This window comes from Melozone crissalis, unplaced genomic scaffold (assembly GCF_028551555.1).
Source record: "Melozone crissalis strain CALT ecotype California unplaced genomic scaffold, PUWL_Pcris_2 ptg000018l_1, whole genome shotgun sequence".
NCBI lineage: Eukaryota > Metazoa > Chordata > Aves > Passeriformes > Passerellidae > Melozone > Melozone crissalis.
In genome coordinates this window covers 19,210,302-19,225,183 of record NW_026535796.1, presented here as the reverse complement: position 1 = coordinate 19,225,183, position 14,882 = coordinate 19,210,302, and the positions used below count along the sequence as shown (strand labels likewise).

General features: G+C 46.1%; 1 protein-coding gene across 1 annotated transcript; it reads left to right on the top strand.

Annotated features, from left to right (window-relative positions):
- The first annotated feature begins 9,096 nt into the window (after nucleotides 1–9,096).
- Nucleotides 9,097–13,245, top strand: RHOV (ras homolog family member V). The gene is made up of 3 exons (XM_054274986.1): nucleotides 9,097–9,292; nucleotides 12,423–12,481; nucleotides 12,805–13,245. The coding sequence occupies exons 1-3, from the start codon at nucleotides 9,097–9,099 to the stop codon at nucleotides 13,243–13,245; spliced, it is 696 nt and encodes a 231-aa protein (XP_054130961.1).
- The last annotated feature ends 1,637 nt before the right edge of the window (nucleotides 13,246–14,882 follow it).

The window sequence follows — 14,882 nt, the reverse complement described above, 5'->3', positions numbered from 1 at the left end:
CTGCGCATGCGCGGGCGGGGCGGGGCCGGCGGCGAGGTCGCTGCTTTACGGCGATGGCGGCGGGACTGGGGCGGTGCGAGTGTGTCCTGACGCTGCCGTCCCCGACGCTGCCGTTCCCGGTGTTCCCCCGGAACTGGCCGGTCGCCCTGTGCCCTTACTGCCGGGCCTTGGGCTCCGCGCGGTGCCCGCCGCTTCAGCTCACTGCCGTGGGTACCGAAAGGCTTATGTCGAATTAAGAAAGGGCCCACTCGAATAAACAAAGTCAGCATTTTTATACGCTAGTAATAACCAGAAGATCCTCTAGGTGGGATGTACGCTCTGGGTTTGTTGTTGAATATAACATCAAAACTTGAATTTGCCGCCAATGAGGGCTAAAAGAGGTAGGTTAGCGTCCCACACGACCACTGGAGATCCCTCAAATGGCCACTAGAGACCCCTTCCCTAATACATAAGCATGGTAATAAGACCTACACAATTAATCAGCAGATGTAGAAGGCTGCTTGGAAATGGCTGTAAACTTCTTGGAATGTAAATACATATTCATATAAAAAATTGCATATAGGTAATAGAAATGTGAATCTTAGTGTGCATAACAGGCAGAGAGACACCCCTACGCCCCATTAACCTGGCACTGTAACAAAGTAGTGGCAGCTTTCCAACCTGTAGCTCTGGTTTGAAGGTTTTCTTTCCCAGTTTTCAGTGACACTGTCCTGTTGTGTGCAGCTACATGTGTGACAAAATTACCTCATTAATGCAGCAGTGTGCCCTACTAGAATCAGTCATGATTGCCAGAGCAATTCTACTGACTGCAACTGGGAATTATCTGGTTTAAAACACTCTGTAAAAACTCCTGTGTTGTGGCTGTCATGTAGCATTGGGTGGCAGAATCTTGGTTTTATCACTAGAATGATCATTGAGGTGCAGCATAAGGGGATCCAGCGTAAGGTGCTCCTTGAACTACACTAGACTTGCTCTGCAAGTTTATCCCAGGCTTCTGTGTTGGACCCAGTTTCTGTCGCTAAATACTATTTACAACCTGGAGTTTTCTTATGTTCTGGTGTACCAACAACTGTTATTTACAGTTTTATCCTCTAGCTTAAACTAGCAGAATTTATAACAGTGGTGTTAACCAAAAAGACTAGTCTCTTACACAACCCTTTGGGTTTCATCCTATATAAAATGAGCAGAGATGTATATGTGTACACTCTATATGTGCTATACACCATACTTCACTTTCTGGAAGCGATGGAGAAATGTCTCTCAGGGTACAGGACAGCTTGCAACACAGAGGGATCCATTACAACACACTAGAGGTCTTCCCAAACTTAGTTTGCACATCAGGTGGCAGTGAGGCACCACAAGCAGCAGTTCCATGTGGTTGGCCTCTCACAAACCAAGTTACACCTCCTTTTGCTCTGCTCTTACTGGACACCACGCCCTCATAAACTAGGGCTGTGGTCTGCATCACTCAGCCTCAGGCCTTCTCCCCAGTGCTGAGCCAGACATGCAGGTCCCACGCTAGCTGGGTTCCTGAGCTCCCATGGCACGCCTCCACAGGGTCACCTCTGCCTGCTTTGCTAAAAACAGAGCAAGGCTTTTGCTGACCTAGTCTGCCTTCAAGCACCAGTCCCAGCCTCTGCTGTTTACCCTCTTCATGTGGCAGCTCTGAGCCAAAATAGCAAGACCACATTCTTTTGCTGTCTAATCATCCTGATCTTCATAAGCAGCGACTGTTCCCTTTCAGCATCTCAAAAGGCACAAACAAATTACATTAGGTTTAGGGTAATGAGGTAGGAAGGGACTTCTTGGACTATCAGATCCATTCTCCCACTCTTGTAGATACCACCTCATATAGTAGTCCTTTCTCTATTCCTGTCAAGCTCTGTCTGATAGTGTGGGTATTTTTCCCCTGACTGCTCTAGCTCATACCTGTTCCAAACACTCCCATGAATTCAAGCTCTGATTTCTAGTCTAACATAAGCTGTGGCTAGTCTGAATCCTTTTGTTCTTATTCGAACACTGATCTTTAGTATACAGGACATTAGTGAGCTTTCATTTCCTCAGCAAAATCATCACCAATCATAGCCTTCATTTGGAGGTACCAAATCCAGGATTTATCAAAACAATAAGTTCTTGACTTCTCTTAAGAGGAGGTGATTACTTCCTTGGAGCATCCTACAATTCTCTACATTTGTTGCAGCTTCAGCTCATGCTTATGTCACAGGGGTGAGCATAGTTGACCCCTCATTTGAGATGAGGTCTCCCCCTGTTGTCTTCAGCAATGATGCTTCTACTTTTCATCTTTGTAGTCATATTTTAGCAGTAGAAAACTGAAGGGTTATTTGGTAAGGGGGAAATAAACTGTCTTGAAATATATCTGGATATTAGGGTAAATTGACATTAGTGCACAAACTTCTCAGCGTGCAACTCTGTGGGCTGTTTCAACTCAAAGCTTAGATCAGGCCATGCTTTATAAGTTGTTTTTTTCTTGGTCAGGTCTAGAAATGGAAGAGATTTTTGTTCTCATTCTGGCAGATACTATTGCCTGTTAGGGCTAATACCTCATGAGAAACCTGTGTCTGATTTTAATGTGGTTAAATTGGAGGCCAGATTTTCACCTTATTTGGAAATAAAACATCAGCCTAAAGCTAACCCAAGCCCACAAGCCTGCTCCATCCATCTGCAGTATCATCTGCTGTGATTATTTAATTTACAAACATGTGCAATAATTATATCCCAGTGCTACATTCACAGATTTGGTATTCTGAAAAGAAGAGAAGAGCAAGGGTTGCAGAGGAAAGATTTATCAGCTCTTTGATTCACCAGGAATGTGTGGAGAATCAGATGATTACATTTTGTGTGTAGCAGTGGTGTAAGTCTATAAGAGGGACTTGTGTGAGAGAATTTAGGAGATTTTGGTGATATGTTTGGGTTGGAAACCTAAATCCTTGTCTTGCTTTGGTACGGCTGTGGTCACAGCAGCAATATGCAGTAATTTTCACTTAAACAGTTAACATTTTCTCCAAGCTGTGGACACAGCTATCAACATCTAGGGCTTGCATGGCATGTTATTCTCCTCAAATGCCTAGAGAAACAGGTAATTCCAGATAACTACATTGATAAAAATACAATGTGTCCAAAGTTTAGACTCCCAGGAGATAAACCCTGTCTAAATCTGGGCTTCCTCAATGCTGTCTGTGTCATTCCTGCCTGCCCTGTCCAACCCCCTCTTGGTGCACAACAGTTTGTATATGACTGCAGAGTGAGACAGTTCATTGCCCTGCAGCAGATGACTCTGTTATTCCATGATGTAAACATGAGTGCTGGTGCAGAGGAGAGGGCAGGAAGATGTGGCTGTGGAAAGAAGTAAGGGCAGAATCTACTGACACAATTAAAATTTGAATTAAGCCCTGGACTTCCTCACAGATTTCCACTACAGACAGTACTGATCATCACTCCACCTCACTGTATATAGAATATTCCTTCACAGTGATGAACACAACAAAGACCCTATGTTCTTAGAAGCCGTAGGCAAATAGGTGTAACCCCCTAAATGCACCAGCCTCCATAAGATACCCACAAAGGTGTAACATGTTTCCAGGCTATGAGACACCCCTGTAACTGCTTTGAGGAGAGTGCTGCAGATACCTGTGTCCCCCACTCAATCAAGGGACCTTGTCACAAGAGAAGGGACAGCATTTCTGAGTGACCTTTTGAATGCTGTATAAAAATTTAATGCAGTAAACAGAATTTCAGTGGCTGTGTACCCTGGGTATCGCAATTACCCATGAGAACCTGAACTGGAATCTACACGGGGAGCCATCGGACAATTAAAATTTACCCTGGAAGAGATCAAAGCTCAGAATCTTGCCAGAGCCCGCCTCCTAACCATTAACCAACCTCCCAAGCTCTTCAAACCCATTGTCAGAAACAGACTCCTACGGACCAGTAAACACTGGGTGGAACTGTATCGTGCCCGAGCAGCAGTTGCAGACCTGCAGACCGCGGCTCCCCTGACACTTTGTTTTCCCACAGGTGAACTACCAATGTCTGTTGCTGTTACATGTGCATTCCAGAGCAGGCTGCCCTTTGTAAACCCACCGAGTGCCCCCATGGAAACCCTAGGACGTAACCCATCTGTCCTAGAGTGTGAAAAAAGCAGGATGGGAACATGCTTTTGCAGTGAGAAAACCTTTTTCCCATCACCAGCACCCTGTGGCTAATCCCTCAGTTTTGATCCTCAACGAAGATCCATAAATGATAAGCCTGAGAACTGAAACTGATAACTTGGCAGAGACAGTAATCTTAGAGCATTTTATGGTTTTCCGATCCCTCTTAAACCCAGCCCTTCACTGTTTAGTGTTAACTGCCTGCCTTTCCTTGTTTCCCAGGAGGTATGTGAACTTTAGCACCTTTCTCTTGCTAATTCCCTCACCCATTCCTGTTAAACGTTAGCGCCTCTTTTGGTGTAAAACGTCCGATTGAGTGACATAATTAAATTAAGCTCAGAGCATTGTCTTCCAACCCGTCTTTAGTCTGAAATTTGCTGTTTCTCTTTCAGATTTAAACAAAGTCTTTGAACGCCTTAAACTTTGCCTGTTCTTTCATATTCAGCAGTTGATGTATTAAAATATATACTTTCTCCAGCAGATGGCAACACACTTCTAAATTATTCCCAGCATGTCTGAGAGGTAGGACTAGTTCCTAAGCAAATCAGGAGATGAAGTAGAGTTTGAGAAAGGGACTTAGTGCAATATGGTGCTTGTCTCCCATTGGAACGTTCAAGAAAATATTTTTGAAGCTAGCGGCATTGTTATTTCATTTAAACTTACTATTCTTTAATCTGAAAATGTAGTACAATACTGTTCTTGTGGTTCTTTGCCTCCACATTTAACAAGAGTGGCAGTGAACAGGTGAATCAGAACCTCTCTGTGCATCTCTGACATTGCCTTTATTTCCAAAAAGCAATGAACTAGTTCAGAGGCCAGGACAGTGGGAGCTGTATTCTAATATTGTTTCTCTCTCCTTTTCTTTTTCCCAAAGGCATTTCTAAAGCACACACCTCCAGTTCACAGCAGAAGTATCCATTAGCTGCTATAGAATTGTAAAGCATTTTTATTGCTGGAGACTCAGAAACTATGGAGTTCCTATTAATCAAAATCTCCATAAAGGAAAGAAAGTACTAGAAAAAGTCTTCCTTAGACTTCTCCTGTCATAATTTTTTCTGTGAATGGGTACAGCCTGATGTTTCACTGACTTTGTGTTGTGTCTGTTTCTGCCTCAGCGAAATTGATAGAAAATTATACAAATAAGCGTTTGACATCACTTCCTGAGGGTTACAGTAACTAGACAAGGCACACCACAAGGGAAAACCAGGCTCCAGCTCTTGTCTTGTCCCTTTTGTCTGTCACTCCTTTTAAGTGGTAATTATAGTTAGCTCGATTTTTCCCAGGGAGGAAGCACACTCAGGTGCATGACAAACACTGGGTGACTCAGAACTGGTTGTGTCATTGCTTGCAATTACGAATTCGACCAGCTGGGCAGCGGCTGCACCTCGATTTCTTGTGTCTCTTGGCATCACGGGATCCAGTTTGCTCTGGCACCTGCGCTCCAATTTAGCCCCCCTCTCAATGTGGATCCCCACCCACCTGCCCTGTGTGATGGCATTGTCGCCTGTTCTCACTGTGCCCCCCTTTCTCGTTGTTTAGGTTTCTCTTGTGCGGTCTGTGAACAGACTCAGGGATGGGATCCCAGGGCACCATTTCCTAAGGAGCCATATTGACAAATGCAGCCCGCTTGTACAAATGCAGCTAATGCTGAAGGCTGGGTTTGCTCACTGCCATGTTAGGAGGGGCTGATAATATTTTTCCTTTCCCTTGGTGAGAAGGGAGCCATGCTATTTTTAAAACTGCCACCTCCCATAACATACAATGCTTTTTCTGAGGCAACATGAGTAATTTGCTAAGCTTTGCAAAAATGAGAATGGCTTCCACTCTGTGAGTTTCGTACAAGACTGGGAAGCAGAATATCATCCAAGGAGGCAGAACACAATGATGTCAGAGCAACAGAATACAAGGTTGTTGGAGGTCAAGTATCGCTCAGGAGCCACTGAAAGTCAGGACCACTATCTGCTAAAAATCCCAGTGTCACCATTTCCCCATATTATAGTACTGCACTTCAGAATGGAAATTATATGGAATAGTTTGAGCTGATCTGTAGTTTCATCCCCACAAGGGACAAGTCTATGTGTCCTCCTCATCCAAATTGGCTTATGTACTGTTCTTGATTTGGTCCATAGATGGACTTCTCCTGCCACAGCAGTGGTGAGAAAAGTTATTATAATTAATAGGAATGGGCAGAACAGAAGTGACTTCCTCTAAATAACTGGGTTTTTTAATAACAGGACTTTGTACAGATGTATAAAGATTCTTTGGTGGTGACAGTCACACACTGCCTGAATATAGAAATTATTTCCACTGTAAATCGCTTTAATGGAGCAGCCTAGATAGTGCAGCCCAGCTGAGTAATGGCTACAAACTAACAGGACCTGAAATCTGTATTTGATCTGCCTGGAAAGAGTTTGATCTTCTGCACTTAGTTCTTGGTGGATAGGAATTCACATAATGAGAAATACCATCATAATTTGTACTAATTATAATTCCTGGGAGTGAGGCCAAATACAGCCTTGCAGACTGTGTATTTCCCACTCAGGCACAACTGATTTTGGCAGAGGAGCACGTCAGGCAAGCAGTACACAACGGGCTCTCCTAATGTACCTGCTGCCTGCATAGGCAGAGCCAGTCCCCAGAGCTGTTGGTTCAGCAGCTCAGGGAATGGCATAGACTTTCCCCGCAAAAAAGCCAGAACTGTGAAAAAAAAATCTAGCAAACCCAAAATATCTGAGTGCTCTCTGCGTTGTGAAACCAAACCTGCATCCACTGTTAGCTGTCAGGACCAAGGAAAGACCTGAGAAACGAATCCATGGGAGCGGCCCTGTTTGTTTGCTTAATCACTTTGTTTAAATATAGATTAAAAATCACTTAAGCTCATTGACAAATTAAGTGTGTGTCAACCAACGGTTGTCAGAAACTGCAAGGAAAAAGGAGCGTAGTCCCAGAAGGAAGAGATTTTAGGTAAGGAATGAGAGAAGAAGGGCTGGATCTGTGGAATGGGGCAACAGTGTATCTTCTTAAGGGAGATAAGCAAGCAGCAAATAGGGAACTTGAACTGTCAACTTCTCTTCATCTCTTGTCCCTGCCAACAGTGAACAATTTGGCAAATAATCCCTCATTTACATTCATTTCTTCTGATTAAATGGAAATGTCATAGTTCATAGAAAGTCAGCCGGTCTGAAATGCACTGGGAAAGCTTTGTAAGATCCTTGTTTGGTGTGCTGCCTGTCCCAGCTGCAGTGTAGTGTGTCCTTGCTGGTCCCATTGCAGGCACTGCCACAGCTCACACACTGCAGAGTATGGCCTGCCCCAGTGCATTCTGCCTTTTCTGGAGCAGTTCAGCTGTCACCTGGCTCTGAACTAGCACTGAAGATCATGGCACTGGAAAAAAACAGTCTAATGCAAGCCAGTCCCTTGAGATAGCAGCCACTTGCTCTAGCAAGACTACCTGGCACATGTTTTAGCAGCAGCCTAGTTTCTAATACCATCCCCATTTTTTGTAGCTGTAGAAATTCAAGGCTGTGCTATGTGTAAAAACATATAAGGGGTTGATTCAAACAAACTGCTAGAGAAAACTGCAGAGGAAAAGCCTTCTTGCAGTTCCCAGGAAGCTTTTTGGCCATCTCCAAAGAGAGGACATGCTTTGTCCACTGAACCTGAAGGGTTACAGTGCTCATGACTTTCTGTCACCCACAGGGAAAAGCACTCTAGACTGTACCTGTCTTAAAGATTTCTTCTCAAGTTCAGCATTAGTATAGGTGGAACACCTTTGTATATTTCTCAGCATGGATGCAAACTACAGCAAGACAAACTCACCAACTGCTAATCAGCAGCTGCTTGCAGCACAGACCTGCCTAGTGCAGACAGGTCTGCCTTGCTGAGAGGACCCTGAAGGACATCATGGTAACTAAATGAGTATTGTTCATTGATAGCCTAGTCTAGCTCCTCCATTAGGAGGCAGCTCCACATTCAAAGCTAATGTTGCAATATAGGGTATTGCAGGAATTAATACTTTCCCTCCAGTGTTTCCAATCACTTGGAGGTGCTACACTGGTGTGCAGTGATGGCTGAGATAGTGTGGTTGTGTCTCTCCTTTTAAGTGGTGTGTTCCCACTCCTGTGTTTAGTCATGCTGCTTTAGACGGCGAGCTCCTCAGGGCAGGGATGGAGCTCTCTTCTTAGCTGCCAAGGGCACAGTGTGGTGTGGGAGCTACCAGAGGTGAATATGAAAAACAGGCAGCAGACTGGGAACTCCTGCACTTGTCCATGCAGCTGGGAAAATACACTTTGCAGCTTTTGCCAGCAGGTAGGAACAGCTTGGCTGGGCCCCAGCAACCCAGTAATGCCAATCATGTAGTTAACAAATGGGATGACTTTTGGCCATTTGCTTTATATTGTCCTTCACAATATTGACCAGCACGGTTGGCTTTACTTCTGTCCTGATTTCATGGCAGAAATCACAGATGCCCCAAACGGCACAGTGGAGCTGCTTCTCTCAAAAAGCAAGCGGGGGCGACTTGGATGGAGCGCGGCTTTCCCGTGTGTGCGCGGCTCAGAGCCCGGCGTGGCACCTGCCGAAATTCCGAGGGCAGGCGCCGCTCGGGGGCCTGGCGGGGCAGGGGGTGCCGCAGCGGGACCCTCGCCCGCGGGACGGCGGCGGGAGGAGGCGGCTGAGCAGGGCTGGGCCCGGCCACCTCCCGGCGGGGCGGGACAGGGCGGGACTAGGGAAATGGGGGCTGGTTTTGTGCGCAGGGTGGCAGGTGCAGTGATGAGGAGCGAAGCTCGGCGGGCTGGAGAAGGTGGCCCCGTACGGCAGCTCCGACAGCAGCCCGCTCTCAGGAGCATGGCAGCGGGCCTGCCGCGCCGCTCCCCACGCTGAGCCCTGTCGAGTCCGCCGTGCCACCGTCAGTGCCATTGCCATTGCCATGCCTCCCCAGGAGCTGCTGGATTACGCGCCCGCCGTACGGAGACACAGCCCGTCCCGGGGCAGCGGCCCGGAGCTGGGAATCAAGTGCGTGCTGGTGGGCGATGGCGCCGTGGGAAAGACCAGCCTGGTGGTCAGCTACACCACCAACGGGTACCCCGACGAGTACCAGCCCACCGCCCTCGACACCTTCTCCGGTAGGTGCCCGGCCGGGCTGCGCGGGGCACGGGGCGGCCCGGAGGATGCAGTCTGGAGCAGCGAGACCGCGGGAAGCTCGGGAGGAGCGGGGCCCCGGCGCGGGTGGGGGCGAGCGCTCCCGGGAGCACGGGCTGCGCACCGGGGGCTCTGCGGGCACACAGCCTGCGGGCATTTCTGGGACTCAGACCGAGTCCCTCCCGCGTTTTCTGAGGTTTAGCAGGTGGAGGTCCTCCGTTCTGCATCTGTGTCAAGTTGATTTGCAAGTTCTATGAACTTGGGCATCTTCCTGGTTTTGTGGTGTTGTTATGCCTAAATAGAAGGGGGCTTAGTTGCTTTTTTTTTATTGTTAGTGGTGGTTTTTGCTTCAGAAATAGTCTACAGTGTAAGGCTGTAATTTTAGCTTCAACTGATACTCGGGAAAACCATCCTTTTCTCTCCATGTCTGGTGAAGTTTGCATTGAACAGAGGTTGTCAAAAAGTTGACGGGTTTTATAGGTCTGGCTAGAATTGCAAGCTGATGAGCTCTCATTAGTTTCCACTTTTGTAAATGCTATCTTTGTTCTTGTTCTACACTCCTCTTCCTTTGGGCTCCAATTTCTAATATAAACCCCAGGAGAATACAAAGCCCTTTGAAAGACTTCTTCTCTTCATTTGATATGAAGAAACACAGCACTACTTGGCAATGTAGATTGGTAGATTAGAGATGTGCTCAAGTCAGACCAGGAATGAGACATCCAATGTGTCATAGTCTTAGGGGTGCTTAGAGGGAGTGTTTTGTTTCAATGTCCCCCCTCAGTTGCTCACGCTGAGAGCTGTTGATTTACCTTCTCCAAGTTATTCCACTTGAAGGAATTGGACTGAGAACTTGAAGGAACTGGACTGAGAACACGCTGCTGTTCATGGTCCAGAAGCCCTTTGTGAACAGATGTAAGGAATCATCAGTCCTCCAAGGGAAAGGTTACTGCACTCTCTGCTCTCTTTGCATTAATGTGTATGGATTAGACTAAGAGAGGCTTAACATTACTGTAGTTATTAGACTGCACATTTTTGGAAGTGCAAATCTATAAAAAAATGGTCCAGAAAGGTGAAGGCAAGATGAATGCAGAGACTTCCTGATTAACAGCAGATATTCTGAAGATAGCTGCACATGGGTTTAGTTCCAGTCTGGATGTCCCAGTACTGAGTCTGCCTTCAGATGTTCATAGGGTTTGTAATGATATAAATCAAAAACATTAAAAATGTGTCTTGTGAAGTTCACTTTCTGCTTATTGGGAGGAAATGGAAGAACAGACAAGTTTCCTTTCCCACTCCTACTTTTACCCTGGGTAAGCCTGAAGAAAGTCCCTTCCTGGAGTCAAATATTATGCTCAGGATCCAGCTCAGAAATTTCAATCCAATTCCTTCCACTTTTGGGGAATACCTGCCATTGAAACAGCCTGCAGAACTCAGCAGTTTAAATTCTAACCTTAATCCTGCTCATGGGACTGTGATGCCAATAACAAGATAGGAGAAGGTGTTGCATTGTCAGGGGGATGTCTCTGGGACAGCAACCCAGCCACATGCAGATGTGTCTGGCTCTACCTCCTGCTGGATGTTACTGCCAGCTAGAGCAGCCTTGAGTGAAATGTGCACCCGGTGACCTTTCTCCACCAGGCTGTCCTGTTCTGCCAGCCCCTTCGCTATTGTACCATGATCTATCCTCATCCTGAGGGTGTGGACCTTGTGAGGGCGGTATTTGGAGGGCTGTTGCAGAGTTGCTAACGTAGCTCAAGCTAGCAGCAGATGGGATGAAACTCTGTGCAGACGCTGGAGCAGTAGGTAATATGCGTGGTGAGTTTCTTCTGAAGATGGCGAGACATTTCTGAGATGCTAATTCCTTCTCTCGGTGCACTTGTGAGACAGAGAAAACCAGATACTAGAAAGTCAAATGCCTGCTGCCTTGAAGATCAAGTCAGGATCTAGCAGGTTCTTTGATCAGGAACAGGTTTCTCTTCCTCCTCTGGGGCAGATATGGTAACAACCCAACTGTTTCCCAGTCACACGGAAGCAATGACTTTCAGCTACGCCGCAAGGAGTGGCTCTGTGGACGCACCCACCCCTTCTTTTTTCTTCCAGTCTTGGTCTCCCACCAAACTTCAGTTCATCTTTTTGTCTGTGTCCCCCTTTTTTCCCCAAGACTGTTTTCAGGGAGGAGTGCTCTCCTTCAAAAGCTTGTGTTAAACTCTCTTCTGTCACTTCTCACCTGACAAGTTACTTCAAGAATCACAAAAGATTTATCTTGCTTCTGGTTGTGAGATTTTTTTTCTGTTTCTGGGTTTTGGGGGGCTTTTTGGTTTTGTTTCATTTTTGGGTTTTTTTGTTGTTTTTTTTTTTTTTAACAAAAAAGACAATAAGGCCTCCTCCCTGCACACAGCAGTAGAGCTAACTCATGTCAAGTGTCACCTTAGCCATGATGTCTGCCTCTATTCATCCAAGCACAGCCCCATCCACCTTGTCAGGACTTTTCAAGTGATTTTCAGCTCCACAACCCTTTTTTCCCCTCTCCTCAGTTCCTAGCCTAATCTGTGTGGTGTCTATGCACTTAAACATCTAACAGTTTCATTCCTGATTGCCATCAGAGGTCCTGCCAGCTCTCAGGCTGAGTCAGTTGATACCACATGAAGGCTTACTGTGATTAGGGAGTGAAATGGGAGCAAGCCTTACCTGTGTAACTCAGCAGTTTTTTGGTGTGTGGATAGTCTGAAAAGGATTTCACTGATCACTGTTTCCTTAATAGCTTCTTCATTACAAAGGTGGGTTTTAAGTGGTTCTCAAGGAACTGTTTGGCTAAGGGCTCTCCTTATCCAGAGGAGCAGTTGTCCAGTAACATGGAACTGTTCTTTCAGAATTCTGGAGATGAGCACAAATCACGTGAGAGCTAACAAAACAGATCTGCTGCAGTTCTCTTAACGTTTCCAGTGTAAGCTTCAAGTCTTGGTGAGGTTTGGGAGGATGCTCAGCTAGGAGGAGATGTGACTGACTTCAGTGAGTCTGTTCAGCAGGGTATGAAGTGCTCAGGAAAAACCTTGAGTGTACTTGTGTATGCTGGCCAGCTGCTTTAGACTCATCCTTATTCTCCTTCTGCTACAGTGCAGGTCCTCGTGGATGGAGCCCCAGTCCGAATTCAGCTGTGGGACACTGCTGGACAGGTAAGCTCTATCAAAGCAGCTGTCAACTCTGGTCCTGTAGGACGGGCATTGTTTTCAGGCTTTGAGGAAGGAGGTGTTTAACTGGGAAGAGAGGAAATGCACTGGTCCAGCACCAGCCATTTGCTGGTATGGCAGTCACAGACAAGTGAATGACAGATGCCCACAACTCTAAAACTTGTGTCTGAAATGTGTCATGACCATGAAGTCAGTACAATGCCCTGCCTCTGTTGCTATCCTAGTTAACTTGTAGAAAAGCTACTGCAGCATCATGCTATTAGAAGAGCAGTCCAGTGAAGATTTTTTTTCCCCTCCCTTTTCTACAGGAGGACTTTGACTGTTTGCGCTCGCTTTGTTACCCTGACACCGATGTCTTCCTTGTCTGCTTCAGTGTGGTAAACCCAAGCTCCTTCCAGAACATTACAGAGAAATGGATCCCTGAGATACGAACTCACAACCCGCGGGCGCCAGTGCTGCTCGTGGGGACACAGGCAGACCTGCGGGACGATGTCAATGTCCTCATCAGCCTGGATCGCTACCACGTGAAGCCCGTGCCCCGGCCTCAGGCAGAAGGTCTAGCTGACAAAATCCGGGCTGAAGCCTACCTGGAATGCTCAGCACTGACCCAGAAGAACCTTAAAGAAGTTTTTGACATGGCCATTGTCAGTGGTGTTGAGCACAAGGCACGTCAGGAAAAGAAGATGACTGCCAAAGGCATCAAGACTCTCTCTAAGTGCCGCTGGAAGAAGTTCTTTTGCTTTGTCTGAAGCTGCTTTGAGGGAGGGGAAAATGCCAGAATTGGCTCTGCACCTTCTTGGAGTGACTGCTCCTATGGCCCCAGCAAGGAGGGTATGATAAGCTGCTGGGCTTGGAAACCTGTCTCTTGCTGGGTACAGTATCAGATGCCAAGGAGACATGAACTAGATTTCCATGGTGCTGAGATGTGGAATGGTCCAGGCAGCTGTAATACCTTCTGGATACGTCTGTAGTGTCCCAGACTAATGGGAGCCATTCGTACATCAAGACTCAGTACCCCAGAACAGGCAGGTTCCTTGCATTGTTCAAAATGACCAGTTTTCTGGTTGAAACTCACACACTTTCAGAGTTCTGATGCAGCATAATAAACATGAGGGACTTCTGAAATCAGCCTGTGTCTTGGCTGATTTACAGGCGTGGCAGAGAGTAGGGCAGGGGCAATGTGGTCAGGCATGGGGTGCAGAGTTTGTAGCATGAGACTTGGGTTCCCCCTCTGATTCCATTTACCAAAATAGGTAGAATTCACTTGGATGTGAAAAAGCAGCTCTCTTTCTTAAAGGTCCTGTACTAGGAGTACTCTTGAGAAGTTGTTTCCTAAATAAAGGCCATTAGCAGGCTGAAGAGAAAATGCACTGGGAGCTACAGTAATACTTTGAGCAAAACCTTCTCTGAGAGGACTCTCTAGTCCTCTGGGTGCAGGTGTTACAGTCCTAGCCTAAGAGGTAGTTGTGGACTTGGAGACCAACTTTGAAAGGCCTTTTGTGTGTGTGGTGTTTCGAAAGAAAGAAGAGGTGAGGAAGAGTGAGGTGTGACTCTGTCTAGCAGAGAAAAAATTGGGTCAGCAAAGGGTTTATAACACTACCAAGGGGTCAAATGTAGATGGAGGGAGAAGGAAGAAAAGGAAGCAAATAGAATGGAGAAAGATGGAATGAAGAAAGGTAGATGGAGAAGGAAAGGAGAATGAATGTTGTTAAATTAAAGTTGTGATTCTACTTAGCTGAGATGCTAATATGCAGGGTAACCTTTAGAGACCTGAAAATTTTGCTAGTGATATGAATTTCAAAGTAATATTGTCAATACATTCAGTTCTGAATCAAAAGGAGGGGGTTGTAGTGAGAGAGTTTCTCTTTATTAGTAAAATCATCAATTTCAGATCTACACTGAAGAATGGAATTTACCTTGTACTGTTTTTTCTGAGGCTGCAGAACAGGAACAGAGGACTCAGGGCTTCTTTCTGTTATGCTTCCCTTTTTTAAAAGCCACTGCTTGATCTGCTGAAATCAAAAGCAAAGGAAATCCATGAAGTTTTTACTGGAGAAAATAATTCCTCTGGTTTCACTCCCTTCCCCTCTCACCACTTTCTCAGGGGATTAATACCTCAGAGAGTCTATTCACATTTTATTATATTTTATTACAGAACTTGCAGCAATTTCTAAATGTTCTTTTGCAGAGACATTTCATTTTGGTTTATGTAGCAGAGAGCATGACAGGTCTGTCAAGAGATGCTTTTGATACTCAGGGGGTTCTCTGCATCTGGCCACAGCCCATCGCTTTGAGGACACTCTGGAGTAATGTGACAGAAAGAGAAATAGCTGTGAATGGTTTGCCCTAGACCAAAGGCAAGCACAGGTGAGCTGGTGAGCCTGTA

What these genes read in the sequence shown, in the direction of transcription:
- RHOV (XM_054274986.1), top strand. Translation starts at nt 9,097, where the DNA reads ATGCCTCCCCAGGAGCTGCTGGATTACGCGCCCGCCGTACGGAGACAC. An exon ending in CGCCCTCGACACCTTCTCCG is followed by an intron (nt 9,293 to 12,422) that starts GTAGGTGCCCGG and finishes CTTCTGCTACAG; the next exon opens with TGCAGGTCCTCGTGGATGGA. An exon ending in TGTGGGACACTGCTGGACAG is followed by an intron (nt 12,482 to 12,804) that starts GTAAGCTCTATC and finishes CCTTTTCTACAG; the next exon opens with GAGGACTTTGACTGTTTGCG.